Here is a 19140-nt window from a genome sequence, read left to right as displayed (position 1 = left end):
TTCAGAAAGATTAATCAAAATACCCTCTCATCAGTGGTACTTGAGATGCCTCTTTTTCAGTACCTTACCTAATTTGGTATTGTAACTTTTTTTTTCTTTTTTTGAGACGGAGTCTCGCTCTATTGCCCAGGCTGGAGTGCAATGGCATGATCTCAGCTCACTACAATCTCTGCCTCCCAGGTTCAAGCAATTCTACTGCCTCAGCCTCCTGCGTAGCTGGGATTATAGGCGCCCACCACAGCGCCTGGCTAATTTATGGGGTTTTGCCATGTTAGCCAGGCTGGTTTCAAACTCCTGACCTCAGGTGACCTGCCCGCCTCACCCTCACAAAGTGCTGGGATTACAGGCATGAACCACTGCACCTAGCCTGGTATTGTAACTTTATATATTTGCCAATTGATAGTTAAATGACATTGCATTTATTTTTGAATATGAATCTCTATCATTTTATTTCCCATTGTTTTAAAACAGCGTTGTAATCTTTTTTGATAGTGCCAGCTTCTATGGCTTTCAGGTTGTTCACTATACAAGTGTGCTTGGCTGAGAAGGTAGAGTCCACCAGTGCTTTTTTCCCCCTAATTCTACCAAAGAGACCATATAGGATACTGGGGAACTGACACCAGATTTGTAATTTTACAATGATTATTCAATCTTCAAATTTTATAGATCAAAGTCCAGAAATATTTTCCTAGTTTAGACATATGTAGTATTTGCATACATGTATTGAATTTTTGTAATTAATCTTCTAACTGCAGTATTCATAACTCATTTTTTATATTTAAGTATTTTAATTAAACTGAAATGAAGACAATTCATGCCATTTCCCCCTTTGATATCCAGGTTATTCAGCAAAGAAATGAAGAATGTGATCATACTCAATTTTAATTGAAGAAAAGAGTCAAAAGAAGAGGATTTTTATGAAGATCTTGACAGATTTGAAGAAAATGGTACCCAGGAATCACGCATCAGCCCATATACATTCTGCAAAGCTTTTCCTTTTCATATAATATTTGACCGGGACCTAGTGGTCACTCAGTGTGGCAATGCTATATACAGAGTTCTCCCCCAGGTAAAATAACAGCGCACTTCCTTGGGGGCCTGAGCCTAAAGCCCATAGAAATACTATTGTTACAGGCAGCCATCCATTCATTTAACCCTCTGACTATGTATTAGGTAATATGCAGTTTATTGTAAGTTACACAAATTGTTTAATTGTGAACTAAGTGTATTTGAGCATAGCACAACTTTCCCTAGGACAACTTTTTTTAAATAATAATCACATACAGAAACAGTAGGAATGTTATATAAGAACAGTATACTTGTTTCAATGAAAAAAAATGGGTAACTTTTTAGTAACAGTCACCTTTCATATGTTTGTTTATTCACTGAATAAATATTCATTGGATATCTACCATCTGTAAATAGCTTTAAAAATCAGCTATTGATAGTGTTAAGGGAAAAGGAGGGATTTTAAAAGGCACCAAAACCCAAAATAGAGATGATCATGGATTGAGTAGAAAAAGTATCAAAGGAAGCAGTTGGGATGATGATGAGAACCTACTGTTAACTTCTATGACAGATCCACTGGTAAAATCCTTTATGCTTACTCTTTCTTTCTTATATACTAACTTTTGGAGTTGTATATGGCATGTGTTTCGAGATACTTTTTGCTTGTAATTAAAGAGACTTGAAAATTCAGGATTAGCCCAATTGGATCAGGTGAAAAGGGAAGCAGAGTAGTGTGCTGCCCTGGCTCTAGTATTGACTCCACCTATCCCTCACTGTATGACCTTGAACTTGGTACTTCACCTCTCTCAGCCTGTTTCTCTTTGTTCTGGCATGAGGATAGAAAGCATATGAAAAACACTTAGTTTATTGCAAGCAATCAATCAGTGTTACCTATTGTTTTTGCTTTTAGTCCTCTAGATAAATATTAAGAGAGTGTTTGCTCGTGTTTTTGGTATTTTAATTTCATTTCAAACCATATGCATTTAGCATATCACTGTACATTTTAAAAGATAAATTTTCATGTTTTCTTCTGAAAATGCATTGTAAATTTGTGCTAGCTTACATTTGAATATTAGTCATCTGAATCCATATCAGATTTCATGTTCTTGCAACTATTTAATGTCCATGTAGTCACCGAGTTGTAGAGATTGAGATTTGAGTTCATAGTTCAGCTAAGTTTCTCGTGAATTACAATAATTATAATTTTCTATTTTTAAATATAACTGAGCTGATTTAATCAAGTGACTAACATAAAAGTATAAAAACTATTTTAACTGATTAGATATTCTTTGCTGTCTGTCTGCATTTTAGCTCCAGCCTGGGAATTGCAGCCTTCTCTCTGTCTTCTCGCTGGTTCGTCCTCATATTGATATTAGTTTCCATGGGATCCTTTCGCACATCAATACGGTTTTTGTATTGAGAAGCAAGGTAATCAAGATATTATTTCATTAAATGTGAGAAAGGTATGTTATAAATTAGAAGTATTCAGGGGGGAAAATTATTACATTCTCTGAGAAGATATAGAGAGATAAAACGCAGACCTCAAAGGAAGTTCTATTTAAAAGGCAATGCTATTGGTTTTTGGTTTGCTTGAGAAGCCGTGGAACTCTATCAGCTGATTAAAATTAACAGAGGTAAATTTTAGAAACTGTCTTTCTGAGATGGCCCTTGTTTCACATCATAAAACCAGCATCTTTTACTCCTTGTACAGGTACAATGCCTTATTTCAGAAATTAGAACTAAAAGTTTTTTTTGTTTGTTTTGGAATTTCACTCAAAACCACTTATTTATTCTTTCTTAAATTGTCTGTTGTTCTTAGTAGCATTTTTGTGGGTGAATAAAAGTGATAAAATATTCACACAGTTGGTAATTTAGATAGTGCTGGGATCTCATAGTTTCTGTTCTTGGGATAGATACAGCAAAGGTCAGTTTCCTAGACTACCCATTTAATCCTTTCTGTATTCAGAACTGACTGTTTCCAGCTGCTCTATGAATACAGGGTGGAGGAATGGGGAGGCTTGGCTTATTGTTTGGTAGTGTCTGGTAATGTATGCTGTAACCATACCAGAAAATCAGAGGGATAAAAAAGATTCACAAAAGCTTGAAATAATTATGTGAAGAGTAGCACAGTTACTATCCTATTCGAAGGAGATAGTCGCTTTTCTGCAGTGTGGCAAGGTAGCCACTAGGCTTATTACAGGCAGAACTCTGACGAAAGACCCTCTCCTGTTCTAATGACGTACATATTCTGCTTTGTGGTTTGGTGGGAAATGAGATATGTGTGTCCTTGTTGCTGAATTCTTAGGTAGGGAGAAAGGCATTCGTTAATGGTTATATCTTGCTTTTTCAAGGAAGGATTGTTGGATGTGGAGAAATTAGAGTGTGAGGATGAACTGACTGGGACTGAGATCAGCTGCTTACGTCTCAAGGGTCAAATGATCTACTTACCTGAAGCAGATAGCATACTTTTTCTGTGTTCACCAAGGTAATAATTTTTAGATTAATTATAATGACTATCAGTACCTATCTTTAGCTAACAAAGGAATGCCACAATATTTTATTCTGTGACATTTACATATTCTCTGAGGTGTAATTGGATTTTACAACCCTTGTTATGTATTACTTTGTAACAATGATAATCTTATTTAATATTTGCTAATAAACTCAGAAGAAATCACATACTCTATGTTATTTGCCACGTCTTAATACATTTGTGGAGTGTTTATGCTATTACACCATGGAACAAATAATCTGCAGTAAACTCATTCTATACTTTTGGACCTTCAAAATAGACATTATGTAGAAAAGCGATTTTTTAAAGCAGCTAATAGGATGGCGTAATAAATACATTGGTATATTTGACACCAAAAAATTATTTTTTCTATAGTATGTTAGCAAAAAATCTGAAGGTTCTCTTTCTGGGTTTGAACTATTTTAAATTAAAAATATTTACCTACTCTAATCCAAATACACTGTTCCAAGTATATTAAAATTTATGTAAAATGTGATTTTAAATAAACATCAGAGAAAAAACTATAGATTGTTGTTTTCCAATTTGGGAAAGCATTTTCCTAGGAGATACATGGGAATTCAGAATATAAAAATTGTGTCTAAATTTGCTTCAGAACAATAGAAAAGATAATTGTGGTGATTATCATAAGATGATATTCTGTGTATTCATAATTTTGTATAAACAAAGTGTATGTGCATTATTTAATAACACAGTCAAGAAAGCATGTTTTGGTGAGCTATTGGTTAAAAATTTAATTTGAATTCCACCATGATCACTTTTCACTTAAAAATGTGGTCTTAAATTTTCTGAAAGATATAATAAACTTTGTAACAACCTCCTTTTATATTATTACTGTTGTATTGCACATTACATAACAATAATATATAAGTCCAAATAAGAATAATATATCGTTGGCGTAGTGGCTCACGTCTGTAATCCCAGCACTTTGGAAGGCCGAGGCGGGTGGATCACAAGGTCAGGAGTTTGAGATCAGCCTGGCAAACACGGTGAAATCCCGTCTCTACTAAAAACACAAAAATTAGCCAAGTGTGGTGGTGGGCGCCTGTAATTCCAGCTACTAGGGAGACTGAGGCAGGAGAGTCGCTTGAACCTGGGAGGCAGAGGTTGCAGTGAGCCAAGATCATGCCACTGCACTCCTGGGCAACAGAGCAAGACTCTGTCTCAAAAAAAAAAAAAAAGAAAAGAAAAGAAAAAAGAATAATATATAGTTAATTGACAAATATATTTAAGATTAATTAAATATTGTTTAACTATAACATATAAGAATAATGTATCAGATAATATAAGGATATGGATGTCTTTCCCTGAGAAATAAATATCATGCAAATAAAAGAAACAAAACTAAGAAACATAAACCCTTTTTAAAAAAAAATAATAAGCTACATTGAGCTAAAGATGTCCCATCTGCTATCAGTAAGTGTTTTCTTCTTCGGCCTCTTTGCAGGTTGAGCTTAGGAAAATGTCAGTTTCTCATTAGGGGTAATTTCTATTTATGGAAAGAAAGGTTTCTTCAGAAATAAAAGCAGAAAATTTGGAGTTTATTTGTTAATTCCCATATGCAGACATCACCCAGTGAGAAAACTGCAGATTGTCCTATGAGATATGCTCAGGTGTGTAGGAAGATTTGTACTCACATTACATAAACAAAAGATCAATTAAAAGTAGTTTTACTTGTAAAATAATTCTAAGATGATTCGTCTAAATTTAGAAAAACCTTAATGGTTCATTAAAATAATGATATAGGACATTTTGAAAACCATGAGACCTTTATGATGTAAGTTTTGTATCTCAGTATGAGCGTTCTTAACCATTCATTTTTGAACTTACAGTCATGTTTTTTCTCTGCTCCTAGGCAGGTCTCGTATACCTTTGGCCGATGATCTGGCCTCTTTCTAGATGTGTCTTTTTCTGCAAGTGGACTTACATATCCATTTTAACAAAATTAAAAGATATCATGTATTTCATTAGTAAAATCTTTGATTCTTTTATTTTCTTTATAGGTATGCTAATTTTGGCTTTGTTTTTTGAACATTGCTGCTGAGAATGTATTACCTTAACCCAAAATTCTGCAAAGTCACCCCTTTTGAAGAATTTTGGATACGATTAATTCAAAATTCTTCAAATTATTAATCCCAGATTCTCCAAAGTCGTAACTAAATTTTTTCATTTTAGAGTAATTATTATTCTCAGTGGCCAGAAGTAATGCCGTTGCATTAAAAAACTTCAAGCCAAAGATATAACCTTACGCCATTTTAACCAATTAGTTTTGTTGTTGTTGTTGTCGCTGTTGTTATTGTTGTTGTTGTTTTTTGAGATGGAGTCTCGCTGTGTCGCCCAGGCTAGAATGCAGTGGCGTGATCTCGGCTCACTGCAGCCTCCTGCTCCTGGGTTCAAGCAATTCTCCAGCCTCAGCCTCCCAAGTAGCTGGGACTACAGGCACGAGCCACCACAGCCAGCTCATTTTTGTACTTTTGGTAGAGACGTGTTTCATCATGCTAGCCAGGCTGATCTTGAACTTCTGGCCTCAAGTGATCTGCCCAACTCAACCTCCCAAAGTCCTGGGATTACAGGTGTGAGCCACTGTGCCCAGCCTCAAAGAGTACATTTTTAAAAAGCAGTTAACTTTTTACTTGTCAGATTATCACTGAAATAGTAAACATTATTATATTGTTGGAAAAGTGACACAAGTTACAATGATGATGCATAAAATTCAGCAAGATTCAATAATATTTCAAATAAATGAGAAAAAATTGTCAAAGGAAAAGAAGTCATGAGAGCCAGAAGTAAGAACGACATATAGTCTTAGATACATAAATTACATGCTGAGGATGGGTCATAAACGTGGTTGGGAATTTTTACTCATTGTTTCCAGAAGGAAAAAATAACCAGTTACAAGATTCATAGAATACAGAAAGCAAAATGAAATACTTAATCAAAAGAAGCACTATTATTCTTGAGAAAGTGAATAAAGATAGATTTTTTTCTCTCCTTATAATAAGAAAAAATTTGAGAATGATAAATTACACACTGTATTAAATACCTCAACATTTATCATAGAGATGTTTTCTCCAGGATCGTTTCAATTTAGACTGATGGCACCAAAAGTGCAACCTGACAAAATGCATCTCAAGTTCACTGCTTTTTGGTAGATGTTTAAATATCTAAGAGAATAAACTCACAATCTTCGTTCAATTCTCCATAATTTGATTGTCTTCAGCCTGATGTTTTGAATGATAGGAGGTGGCAGGATCAGATTCCTTGACAGAAATTCAGGGTTGCATTTTCATGTGTATATGTTGAGACTGATCTTGCCTCATTTCTTCCTGTGACAGTGTCATGAACCTGGACGATTTGACAAGGAGAGGGCTGTATCTAAGTGACATCCCTCTGCATGATGCCACGCGCGATCTCGTTCTTTTGGGAGAACAATTTAGAGAGGAATACAAACTCACCCAAGAACTGGAAATCCTCACTGACAGGCTACAGCTCACGTTAAGAGCCCTGGAAGATGAAAAGAAAAAGACAGACACGTAAGAATGTAACGCTTAGGGCACTACTGTTATTCATAACATATTGTGACTCTACCATATTTAGGATTGGGAACCAGACTGAAAAGCCATGTGACCTGTAATAGCTCTGGTGTAGTGAATAAAATCTTTCACATTGCTTTTAAAAAGAAATTATGCTTAAGGAAATAAACCAGTCTTAATGGTAGTGGAAATATGTCTTCTATTTTTAGAAGCCAAGTTGGAATAATATATGCCAAAATATCTTTTGGAAAATGATGAGAATAACTCAAATTCAAATTTAGTTCAAAAATTAAAGTTTATCATTTATTCACGCATTCTTTCATACAAGAGTTATATATTGACCATCTTCAGTATGCTGGGGTCTGCTGCATACAGAGAGATGCTCTGCACAATGAACTTATCATTGGCCATGTTAATTTTTTAAAATTAACTTTAGGCCGGGCGCGGTGGCTCAAGCCTGTAATCTCAGCACTTTGGGAGGCCGAGACGGGCGGATCACGAGGTCAGGAGATCGAGACCATCCTGGCTAACACGGTGAAACCCCGTCTCTACTAAAATACAAAACTAGCCGGGCGAGGTGGCGGGCGCCTGTAGTCCCAGCTACTCGGGAGGCTGAGGCAGGAGAATGGCATAAACCCGGGAGGCGGAGCTTGCAGTGAGCTGAGATCCGGCCACTGCACTCCAGTCCGAGCGACAGAGTGAGACTCCGCCTCAAAAAAAAATAAAATAAAATAAAAAAATAAATAAATTAAATAAAATAAAATTATCTTAAAATTAATTTTAAGAATTTTTTAAATTTAAGTTTAAAATGTTTAAAATTTTAAATTTTTAAAAATTTCTTTTTCTGGGACCTTGAATTTAGGGTTAGAAAGAACATGAATCCTGGACACAACATTGTCGACTAATCATATGTAATGACAATTAATTCACCATGTATACGTTCCGACACCACATCCGCAAAAATATCAATAAATAAAACATTTCTATTGAGTGGCAGGATTGAATTGGAAAATATTGGTGGCAAGGACATGAATAAATATACTTCCTTTTCAAGAAATGTATTTAGTAAGTACATAGCATTGCTTGGCCTTGCTTTCGTACGCTAACTTTAAACTGGCATTTATAAGCTATTTTACCCCAAGTTCTTATGTGTTCATTTCTTTAACTGGTCATATATAAAACTTTTGTAGCACTTCTAAAGACCTTTAGGATTGAATGTTCCAAAGGTTTCGTGGTTGTAGGTTTGAGTTTAACACCTCAGTATTGTCTTTTTGGCTCTTTGTATTTAGAAAATCATCTAGGTTTCATTTTTTTTGTATTGTGACCCAATTTGCTTAATATGCTACATTCATGATAAATAGATAAATAACCAGCACTATAAAAGAATTATAAAACCTATATTATAGGTTAGATATATAGATTATATATATAACTATATATAAAGATTATAAAAAGATATATATGTAAATATATCTTTTAAATTATGACATATCCAAGACATTCTGTACTGAAAAAACTGTTAATTCATTTTTTTTCCCAAACTGTCAGCTTAAGCAGAGTATTAGCTTCTCTTCCCAGACCAGGAGTCGAAACCTGGGAGTTGCTGGGAGTTAAACAGTGGCCTTGTCTTTAATAAGAGTAGCTGATAAGTGCTTATCACAGAATTACTTCTTTGTTTGGATTCCCCAAGGTGGGTTTCACATTCAGGAACTATTTGCACCATTTCAAGTTATTGTGCTTCAAAAATCCTTATATTATTTTTTAGATTATTAGATTTAGAATTTGATTTTTGTAGATACTTGAGTTTCAAGGTGATGTCATTAGAAACCATTTACTATTAATTTTCTTTAAAGCTAAGTAGCTCTACTGTTCTTACTTACTATTCAAATATAGCTTTAATATTTTATAAAACATTCAATGTTTAAAAATTGAAAATGAAAGACTAGAGAAATTTTACTATGACTAGGAAAAATATTGAGAGCTCAGCTCCATTTTGCATATTTAAACTTCCCACATATGCCCTTTTGCTCTAGAGCAAAAGGCAGGAAGAAAAAGGCAGGAAGGCCTCATTTGTTCCTCTCAAGTCTTCCAATCCAGAGCCCACAGGTCTAGTTTCTGCTTCTTTTCCTCTAAATTCATCAGCTGTCATCCTCCTCCTGTGTGCTAACATTTGTCCCTTAGCATAGTAGTAGCAGTATACTATGCTACCATAGTAGTCTCAGTTGTGCCTAAAGAAATAAAATATTTTATATTCTAGACCAACTTCTGCTGATTTTATCGGTTTCTTCTATGGAGGAGTGAGGCATGAATGAGACTGGAGAGAAATTCTGCTTCTTTTAATATTACTTACCAAAAATAGAGATATATTTCTTATTCTAAGAGGCAATCCTGTTTCTATTACTGTGCTATTCATACCATGTTTTAGGTGCTGGTAATGACAATCTTCATACTGTGACTACCATAAGAGCAGGGTCAGAATACAGGACTACAAATGAAAACTTTGATTTTCTATTACCAGTCTTTTTGTTTTGTCTGTTTGCTTGGCTTATTTTGATTTGGTTTGAACTAGTTTGGGCTTGCGGATGTTTTATGTGATTAGAATAAACAAATAATTTGTATTTTCTGTAAGTCCTTGCTTATAAATACGGCTAATATTTGATGCTAATTTTAGAGGATGTCCTGCTAGAATCCAGGCCTTTAAAGTACAAATGACACTGATGCTATGTGAAAGGGATAGCAGAAGCACTAAGGGCTTTCCCAGCATTTCTTACAGTGGCTTTCTCCTAATTTCACTGAACAGATTGCTGTATTCTGTCCTTCCTCCATCTGTTGCCAATGAGCTGCGGCACAAGCGTCCAGTGCCTGCCAAAAGATATGACAATGTGACCATCCTTTTCAGTGGTATTGTGGGCTTCAATGCTTTCTGTAGCAAGCATGCATCTGGAGAAGGGGCCATGAAGATCGTAAACCTTCTCAACGACCTCTACACCAGATTTGACACACTGACTGATTCCCGGAAAAACCCATTTGTTTATAAGGCAAGTCTTCATTATCGCTGACTGCAGAGCTATCCGGATGCTGGCATTCTGAGCCTCCCCTCCAGAGGCCATGCCATCACAGTTCTCTGACTCCAGCACTGCAGCCTTGAGTACAGTGAGCCTCTGTGTATTCACTCTACCATTTTCTTAAATAATTGCCTTTTGTTATAAAACTGTCTCTTCCTTGTAACCACAATGAATGTTTCATGGAGTGGGTGATTGCCTGGTTAAAATGAAATGTTCACCATCTTACTTGCACTTAGGCTAACAAATCTGGACAGGCTGTTTATCGCATTTAGTATAAACATAGCATTCAATTCAGTGCTCTGCAAGAGACATTTTTACTGAGATATATAAGTCATGGAGCATGAGAAAGACTTAGATTTGCGTTTAGATAACATCAACTTGAAGAAGATAAACATTTATAAGGCGTTTTTGCCCTTTGTTTCATTTAGAAATAAATATAATATTGGAAAAAAGAAGTCAGTGGAATATTGCTGCCTAAAGGCAAGAATGTTAAGTAAACCATCCCTAGGTATCTGGGGTAATATAACTACACAAAGACTATTTATTTTATAGTCATTTTCTGAGGTACACTGTAGCATGTGGTGAGCACATCATAAAAATAAATGATTAATGACCATGATAAATCACTGAACTTCAAATGGTGGCTCTCCATGCCATCAAGCCATCGCTGTTTTAGGGAGAAATGTAAAAAATTATTCTTCTGAATTATAAGGTGATCTGAGGTGAGAAATTAATTGCTTACTAAAGCAAAAATAATTCTATGTCTGTACCTGCCCATCATCAAAGACCCCAAGTGTCTGTCATGTGTGTAAATTATAAGTAATTCAAGATTTCATTTTGCTAGAGTTGAATGTATTAGAAATTTTAAGAGAATTAAAGGGGGAGGGCCTTGAAAAAATATGGTTTTTATTGGGGTAACACATGAAAGTCTTTTTTATGCTAACGAGTAAACATCTAAATATATGTACTGTTAGGTGGAGACTGTTGGTGACAAGTATATGACAGTGAGTGGTTTACCAGAGCCATGCATTCACCATGCACGATCCATCTGCCACCTGGCCTTGGACATGATGGAAATTGCTGGCCAGGTTCAAGTAGATGGGGAATCTGTTCAGGTTAGTAAATGAAGTAGATATTGTAATAATGGTGTATAAACCTTTTTGGACAATTGATTCATATTGTTGACCAGAAAATCATTAATGTGTATAAAGAAGGGTGTCTTGACAACAGAAGCTGTATTTCATCCAGCCAACTGTACTACATTATTTCATAGACATAGAGATTTGTCTACCTGTTTGAAATTGTCTAGTCTGTTTCGTGTACTGAAAATCATAAGGATGAGAAAAAAACCTCTTGTACCTTCTAGTTTGTTTTTTAAAATCTCTTTCATGTCTCCTGTGACTTACTAGATTTGCATCTTTGAAATTTTCAGACTTCAAATGTTTCTCTTGAGACAGGATATTTCTCTGGGGAGACAGATTTCGTGGAGGGCTTTTGAAGTTGTCGGTAATATGCTTGAAATTCTCATAGAGATCTCTTATGATGTTATATGATGACTCTACATTATTCTGTAATATAAAGTAAGCAAAACTTCATGTGTTACAGGAACAGAAAACCAAACACCGCATGTTCTTACTCATAAGTTGGAGCTGAACAATGAGAACACATGGACACAGGGAGGGGAACATCACACACTAGGGCCTGTTGGGGGGTTGGGGGCAAGGGGAGGGAGAGCATTAGGACAAATACCTAATGCATGCGGGGCTTAAAACCTAGATAATGGGTTGATAGGCACAACAAACCACCATGGCACATATATACCTGTGTAACAAACCTGCACGTTCTGCACATGTATGCCAGAACTTAAAGTAAAATTAAAAAAAAAAATTCATCTGTTAGTGATCAAAGTGATTGAAGCAAAGCTTGCTTTTTTGCAGATAACAATAGGGATACACACTGGAGAGGTAGTTACAGGTGTCATAGGACAGCGGATGCCTCGATACTGTCTTTTTGGAAATACTGTCAACCTCACAAGCCGAACAGAAACCACAGGAGAAAAGGGAAAAATAAATGTGTCTGAATATACATACAGGTGAGAGAAAATGTCTTGGTATTTACTGATTTGCAAAGAAAATGTGTCTTTGTATGTGGTTTAATTCTCTAAGAGATTTTATTGCTTTAACAGAGTCATCACCACCACTCTTCCCTACCGCTTGTAGAATTGTTTATTTTTTATTTGAGAAGATTGTGCATTATTTCCATTTTATATGATTTCACATCATCGTAGGAAATCCTGATATGATCATTGTTTCTAAAACTTCGAGTTACCTTTCAGTACAACTTCAGCATTTGTTCTTGCCGTCTCAGTTTATAACATGGTACATGTCACCTTCTCCATAAAACTTTTGTATGCTTCTCTCTCTACTCCCCTTCCCTCGTCTTTTAGATGTCTTATGTCTCCAGAAAATTCAGATCCACAATTCCATTTGGAGCACCGAGGCCCAGTGTCCATGAAGGGCAAAAAAGAACCAATGCAAGTTTGGTTTCTATCCAGAAAAAATACAGGAACAGAGGTATGAATAATCAAAGTGTAATTTGTGTACTTAAGACACAGTATAAGTATGGAAAACTAAAGCATAATCGCTGAAAATGTATTTCATTTGAAAAGAATTCTTGCTAACAGAAATTAACTTTTAAGTAAAGCAGGAGAAATAACTGAACATTAATGAGCCAGTTACAATGGTAAGTACTTTTTAGGGGATACTTTAGTGACTTTTGTCCTCTAATGAAATGAACCCAACGGACTGGATTGAGAAGGCCGCTTTTTTCTGGCTGTTGTGGTTGTTTTGCTTTCTGTGTATTCTGGCTCAAAGGTAAGTGGGCTGTGAGGGGCTCCCCTGACCCTTTTCCTCAGCTCTCTAAGTTGGCTCTGAGATCACCAGCATCGTTAAATAAGGGCTGCAGTTCATGGGAGGTTTGCTAACCATGAAGCTTAAGATCCTTTTAAGGGCCAGGCTATCTTTCCATGGAGTGATTGGGGAATTTTGGAAATCTTAGTCCCTCATGTGTGTTTCTCCTAGATAGATGAGTGATTTTTAACTTGCTAGAATCCGATTACTTCCTTATGGAAGATTTAAGTTCTTTCTAGTACTGTGGTTATACTCCAGGCAGAACCCATGTGCTGGAATGAACTTCAGAACAGTGGCACATCCAAAGTGGAATCACACCTCTCATAGAGGCCTTGCACACACTGAGATCATGGCTAGCCTCTTCCTAGCCTTTTGTAAAGTGTGGCATCAGAAGGAGGTTTGATACTTTGTTACCCTGTTGATGTGTTGCTTCTTCATGGGGGATAAGACTACATGCTCCTATTTCTCTTTTGGTGTGTATACATTCTCTGAAAATGCTTTTATAGCATAGCAGCTTCTAAAGGGAATAGAATGCCAGGGTTGGAAATATTTATCTTCTTTCACCTGGTTTAACATTAAATCATTTTCCTATGAGGTGGAAATGCTTATTGATGTTCTTCTGATAAACTAAACCATAACTACCTCAAACATTGGTCATCGTAGTCGTGTGGCCCTGTTTTCCCCAGAATTATGGTGGGAATGATTTACAGAAACTGTAGATGTGAACGTGGATCACACTCTCATAAAGAGAAAAATATATTTAATTGATTTTATAAACTTCATCATCACTGTAAATCAATCCCTCTTTTCTTCTGCCTTTTTAAGGAAACAAAGCAGGATGATGACTGAATCTTGGATTACGGGGTGAAGAGGAGCGCAGACTAGGTTCCAGTTTTCTCCTAACACATGCCAAGCCCAGGAGCAGTCCTTCCCTATGGATACAGATTTTCTTTCAGCCTTGTCAATTGCCCCAAGCCTTTCTTCTAGGTATATCTCTCACTATCCAGTATTCAACTTTAGCTCTGCTTTTTATTATTTTTTTTAGGCTTTAATATATTATCTAAAGTTTGACTTTTGATGTGGATGATGTGAGCTTCATGTGTCTTAAAATCTACTACAAGCATTACCTAGCATGGTGATCTGCAAGTAGTGGGCACCCAATGAATATTTGTTGAATTTAGTTAAATGAAACTGAACAGTATTTGACCATGTGTATATTTATATCATGGTGTACCAAATCTGTTTAGTGCTCCATATATGTGTATATGTATATTTTAATGACTATAATATGTAATAAAGTTTATATCATGTTGGTGTATATCATTATAGAAATCATTTTCTAAAGGAGTGAATTCTAAGTTTTAGGGGAAGAATGCAATTTATTTTCAGACTCCCAAAGTAAGAATTAATATATCATGCTAAGAAAATAGTGACTATTTTGAGGTATGCTACTTTCCTTTTGGAAATATAGAATACCCGTTTCTGTTATTAAAGTATTTGGTTACTAATTCAAATCACGTGGCAATTATAATTCTTCTAAAATGCTATCATTTGTAACTATATCCCCTGTACTAAATCTCATTAACCACAGGCGGCTGTTACAGAAAGCTGCATTGTTTCACATTGAGCTGTTACATTAGTTCAGGCTAAATGTTGGGAGCTCCAACCACATACAAGAATAAATCTGGAAACACACTGCTGGGATACTGCTGTTAGAGCCCTTCTTGGTTTTGTATTCCCAGAAATGAGCTCCCTTTCCTTAGCTTAGAAGAATGTGATTATATACAGGACATCATGTTCAGAAAATTTTAGTTTAATTTCAGCATAGAATGCATTACTATTGGAATAATTGGCCTCTAGTTCTTAAATGTCTCTGATAACTTATTAATATCTATCTTTATAAAATAGAGTGCAACTACTTTTGTGTAAAAATGTTTGCCTTTAAATTTAGTATTTCATATCAGCACCTCGATATATGTATAAATGTTCCATGTTAATGTGTAAAAGAATCTGTAATAAATTATTTTTTTCACTTGTCTCTATACACTTTTATTTCAATAAAATGATATTACCATTGTTTTCATTTGATTAATGCCACTATTTTGTAAATACATTTTACAATTTTGCCTATTTGCTACCATTATAAATTTTCACTGACTCCTCATAGACAGCATATTCTTAAATGCTATATTTCTTTTTAATACCAACAAAGTGACAGGAAATAAAGACTGGACATGGAAGGGGAAACAGTTAAATATGGAATGTCATCAGCTTACTTAAAGAGCTCTGAATCATTTAGGGATGATAGACATGTATACAAGTAATGAAAATATGTGATATTCATAATGAAGAAATATATTCAAATAGAGAAATAATACTTAGAGAAAGAGTAACTTGAGAGAAAAGGGGTGAAGTGGGGATAGTTATTATGCCTGTTTTGGGGGGAGATTTAGGAATACTCAGAAACTACAATGACACTGACATCTTCCCAGAATCCTACATATATTTATTTAGCATCTACTTTTGGTCAGCACTGCTCAAGATGTTTGAGATGTGTCATTGAACAAAACATCTCTGTGTTTGAATACCTCATATTCCAATTTTTACATCTTGCATTTTTTAAGTCTTGACTTTATGCTGCCAACACTCTCCTAAGTCCAGACACTCATCATGTGTAACCTGAACAATTGCAAGATCTTCCCTATAAATCTGGCTACTTCCTATCTTTGCCACCTCCATTCCACACTCAAATTGCTGGCAGAGTGGTCTTTTACAAATCCAAATTGCTGTCCTGCCTACCATCACTTAAATGCTACTCATTGTCTGTACACCTTAGCAAAGCATGCAAACGTTGTCACCTTAACCAGCCTTATCTGCTAATTGTTACCTTTGTAATTCTATGCTTTGCTCTGTCTGAATACCCTCTACCCACACCCTGCTGCAAACTCATTTCTTGCTAAGACTCAGCTCAGTATCCTCTTATTGGAAATGTCCCTGTTAGGCAAGTTTAGCTTCCCCTATTGTCCCAGGATCTTTACAATGGTTCACACATAATCTGTTTAAATATAAGATTCCTTATTAGGCTTTAAGTTTCTTATGGCTAAAATAGTTCCTCTTTCCCCAGATATTCCTTGAACCTTCCACAAAATAGTCACTTGACAAATATTTGTTGAACAAAGGAATGGAGGCAGCAGCCTCTTCGAGCAGTGGGGCTAGAAGCCAGATGTGAAGGGAATGAGGAATAATAAATGAGACTGTAGAAAAGAGGAGGCACAAAAATGGCACTGCTAAATTTGTGCTTAGAGAAAATCATGCTGACATTGGTGCAGGGGTTGACTTAGAGGGAAAGAGCCTGGTTTAAGGGTGGTGTTAGGGGGCTACTGTACTTCATTCATAGGCTTGTTTTAAAGTGATGGCAGGACAGGAGGCTAATTGAAGAGCAGTCAAGATTCACATTAAAAGTGCATAATAATGCACAGGCCAAAGGGGATGAGAAGAAGGTTAGGGCCAAGTAGAAAGCTTCTGGCTTGCTTAGTGGGTAGTTTATGATTCCATTACATGTGGTGGAGGATATAGAAAGGTAACTGAGCTTATAGGAAAGGCGTCTAATATTAGGCATGGCTTTGAAGCTCTGACAAACACATTTTTAAAAAACAATTATTTTCAAGTAGCATTAATGTGTGGAGAGAATAGAAGTTCATTTTTTCAAGTTGGGCCAAACTGCTTTGAATTTCCAAACAACCTGTTACTAGCTCTATGATATTGGTAAAGTCATTTAACCTTTGTGTAACCTGGTTAGGTCATTGTAAAAGCAGAGATTATAATAACCACTCACTAGAGTTGTTGGCAGATCTAATTGAAATACGAAGAAATCAGAGGAGGTGGAACTTTGGCTTGCCATTTCAGGAAGACTAAAAGGTAATCTAAGAAATGCAAATTTACAAATCATTGGAAACAGATATTGTTACAGTTGAATCATGGACAGCACATATCATGAAAAAACAGGAGGGTCAACAAGAAAAATCAATGAACACATTTATCTTTGCCAATTATTGAAACAAACCCAATGAAAACCACAAAAAAATTAGAACCAAATGTTGTGAAATGATAACAGTTTATCAGTCTGAACTGAATTGTTTTAAACTTTAACAATTAAATACCAATTTAAACATATATATTTTTAATTATATAAGTTATATAGTATATATTTATGTATTTATTATACAGTATATATTATTTATATTGTAGATTATATATATTATATGTATTTCAGTACTAATTCACTATTTCATTTGGTTTAAATCTGTGTTTGATTCACCAAATGATATGTTCTATTTCCTTTGTCATTGAAGGGAAAAATAATTTGCTTACCTCCCTCGTAGGTTTCTTTCTTTCTTTCTTTCTTTCTTTCTTTCTTTCTTTCTTTCTTTCCTTCCTTCCTTCCTTCCTTCCTTCCTTCCTTCCTTCCTTCCTTCCTTCCTTCCTTCCTTCCTTCCATCTTTCTTTCTTTCTTTCTTTCTTTCTTTCTTTCTTTCTTTCTTTCTNTTTTTTTTTTGTACCACCCTCACTAATGGTTTATAGAACCTCTAGAGGGCAGCAGAGAATGCTGTTTGTAATTGAAATCTGAAAAAGAACTGAAAGGACACAGATTCTCTCACCGGAGAGAGTTCATCGTGTCTCCCAACTGTCACTTCCTGTGTGCAACCTTGAATTCACTCCTTCTACTCTTTGTCAAGTTCAAAGGAATATAATAAAAATAATTATTTCTACTCATTATGACCATTCGTATAGCATGAAATCTATCCACACGTATCTTGTTCTGAAATGTCATCCAAGTATTTCCTGCTAATTCTGCAGGAAGGTAAAACATTTGCTAAAACAAGCAATTTATAATAGGTACAATAGTTTTGTACAATATTTTTATGAGCAAACTAAGTTGCTTGTAGTTCATGTTAAAAGTTATTAAATACAAATAGCATACTATTTACTTATAAGGATCAAATTGGAAAAACAATTATTTTACATTGATAAAAAATGCTTTTGTGATTCTTCCTTGCTACTTATGCCATATCAGAGAGGAGAAATATAGTGCAAATTAATAAAACAAAATTTAACAAAAAACAAAACACTGTACAGAGAATCAAGAGCCCAAGTCCAATTCTGGTAAGGAAATATTGTGGCCTTTACAAGTCACTTAACTTTACAACTCAGTTACCTCATCTGAAAAAAAGGAGCTGGTTAAGGTGATATCCAAAGCAAATTATTTTTCCAAAATTCTATCATTTTGTTGGTAAGAATTCCAGGGTTTCTGTGTCAGAATCTTTCTAACCAAAGTGACTCCATCTTTACAGAGGGTGGGTAAAATGAGGCTGAGACCTGCTGGGCTGCATTCCCAGGACGTTGGGCATTCTTAGTCACAGAATGTCTACAGCGAAGGGAATAGGTTAATAATGTTTACCGAACAGACCCAGGACTTAACAGACCCAGGAAATGCCCAGGTGTCCCAATATCTTAGGAACAAATGTATTCTTAATCTAAGAATATATTTTACTTTAAAGATAATAATGCAGATTCTTGTAGAACAGTAGTTAAGCAAATACTTAGCTGATAAAACACCACACAGTAAAGAAGCAGGGCGAAACTCACCAAAACCAAGATGGCAGTGAAAGCCACCTCTGGTCATCTTCACTGCTCATTATATGCCAATTATAATAAATTAGCAGCTTAAAAGACGCTCCCATTAGCCCCATGGCAGTTTACAAATGCCATGGCATCATCAGAAGTTACTCTATCTTGTCTGAAATAGGGAGTAACTCTCAGTCCTTGGAATTCTCCACTCCTTTCCTGGAAAACTCATGACTATTCCACCCCTTGTTTAGCATTTAATCAAGAAATAACCATATGTTTACTCAGTCCAGCAGTCATGCCACTGCTGTGTAGTAGCCATTCTTTTACTCCTTTACTTTCTTAATAAACTTGTTTTCAATGTACTCTGTGGACTCACCTCAGATTCTTTCTTGGACAGTATCCAAGAACTCTCTCTTATCGTCTGGTTCACTACCCTTTTCCAGTAACTCTTGGGCTAGGAGTTTGGC

The 19140-nt window shown here is 35.6% G+C and overlaps 1 protein-coding gene across 1 annotated transcript in view; it reads left to right on the top strand.

Moving 5' to 3' along the window:
- GUCY1B1 (guanylate cyclase 1 soluble subunit beta 1) overlaps positions 1-15121 on the top strand; it is a 55706-nt gene extending 40585 nt beyond the window's left edge. Inside the window, 10 exon segments of the mRNA XM_017871051.1 lie at positions 841-890; positions 892-1069; positions 2320-2436; positions 3360-3493; positions 6874-7071; positions 9872-10109; positions 11111-11251; positions 12074-12228; positions 12583-12709; positions 13871-15121. Coding sequence (XP_017726540.1) covers positions 841-890; positions 892-1069; positions 2320-2436; positions 3360-3493; positions 6874-7071; positions 9872-10109; positions 11111-11251; positions 12074-12228; positions 12583-12709; positions 13871-13894 — 1362 coding nt within the window. The 3' untranslated portion in view covers positions 13895-15121.
- The last annotated feature ends 4019 nt before the right edge of the window (positions 15122-19140 follow it).

The sequence above is a fragment of the Rhinopithecus bieti genome, unplaced genomic scaffold (genome assembly GCF_001698545.2).
Source record: "Rhinopithecus bieti isolate Rb0 unplaced genomic scaffold, ASM169854v2 scaffold_3878, whole genome shotgun sequence".
NCBI classification, from domain to species: domain Eukaryota; kingdom Metazoa; phylum Chordata; class Mammalia; order Primates; family Cercopithecidae; genus Rhinopithecus; species Rhinopithecus bieti.
The sequence above is the reverse complement of the archived record's forward strand: the minus strand, read 5'-3'. Positions and strand labels throughout refer to the sequence as shown.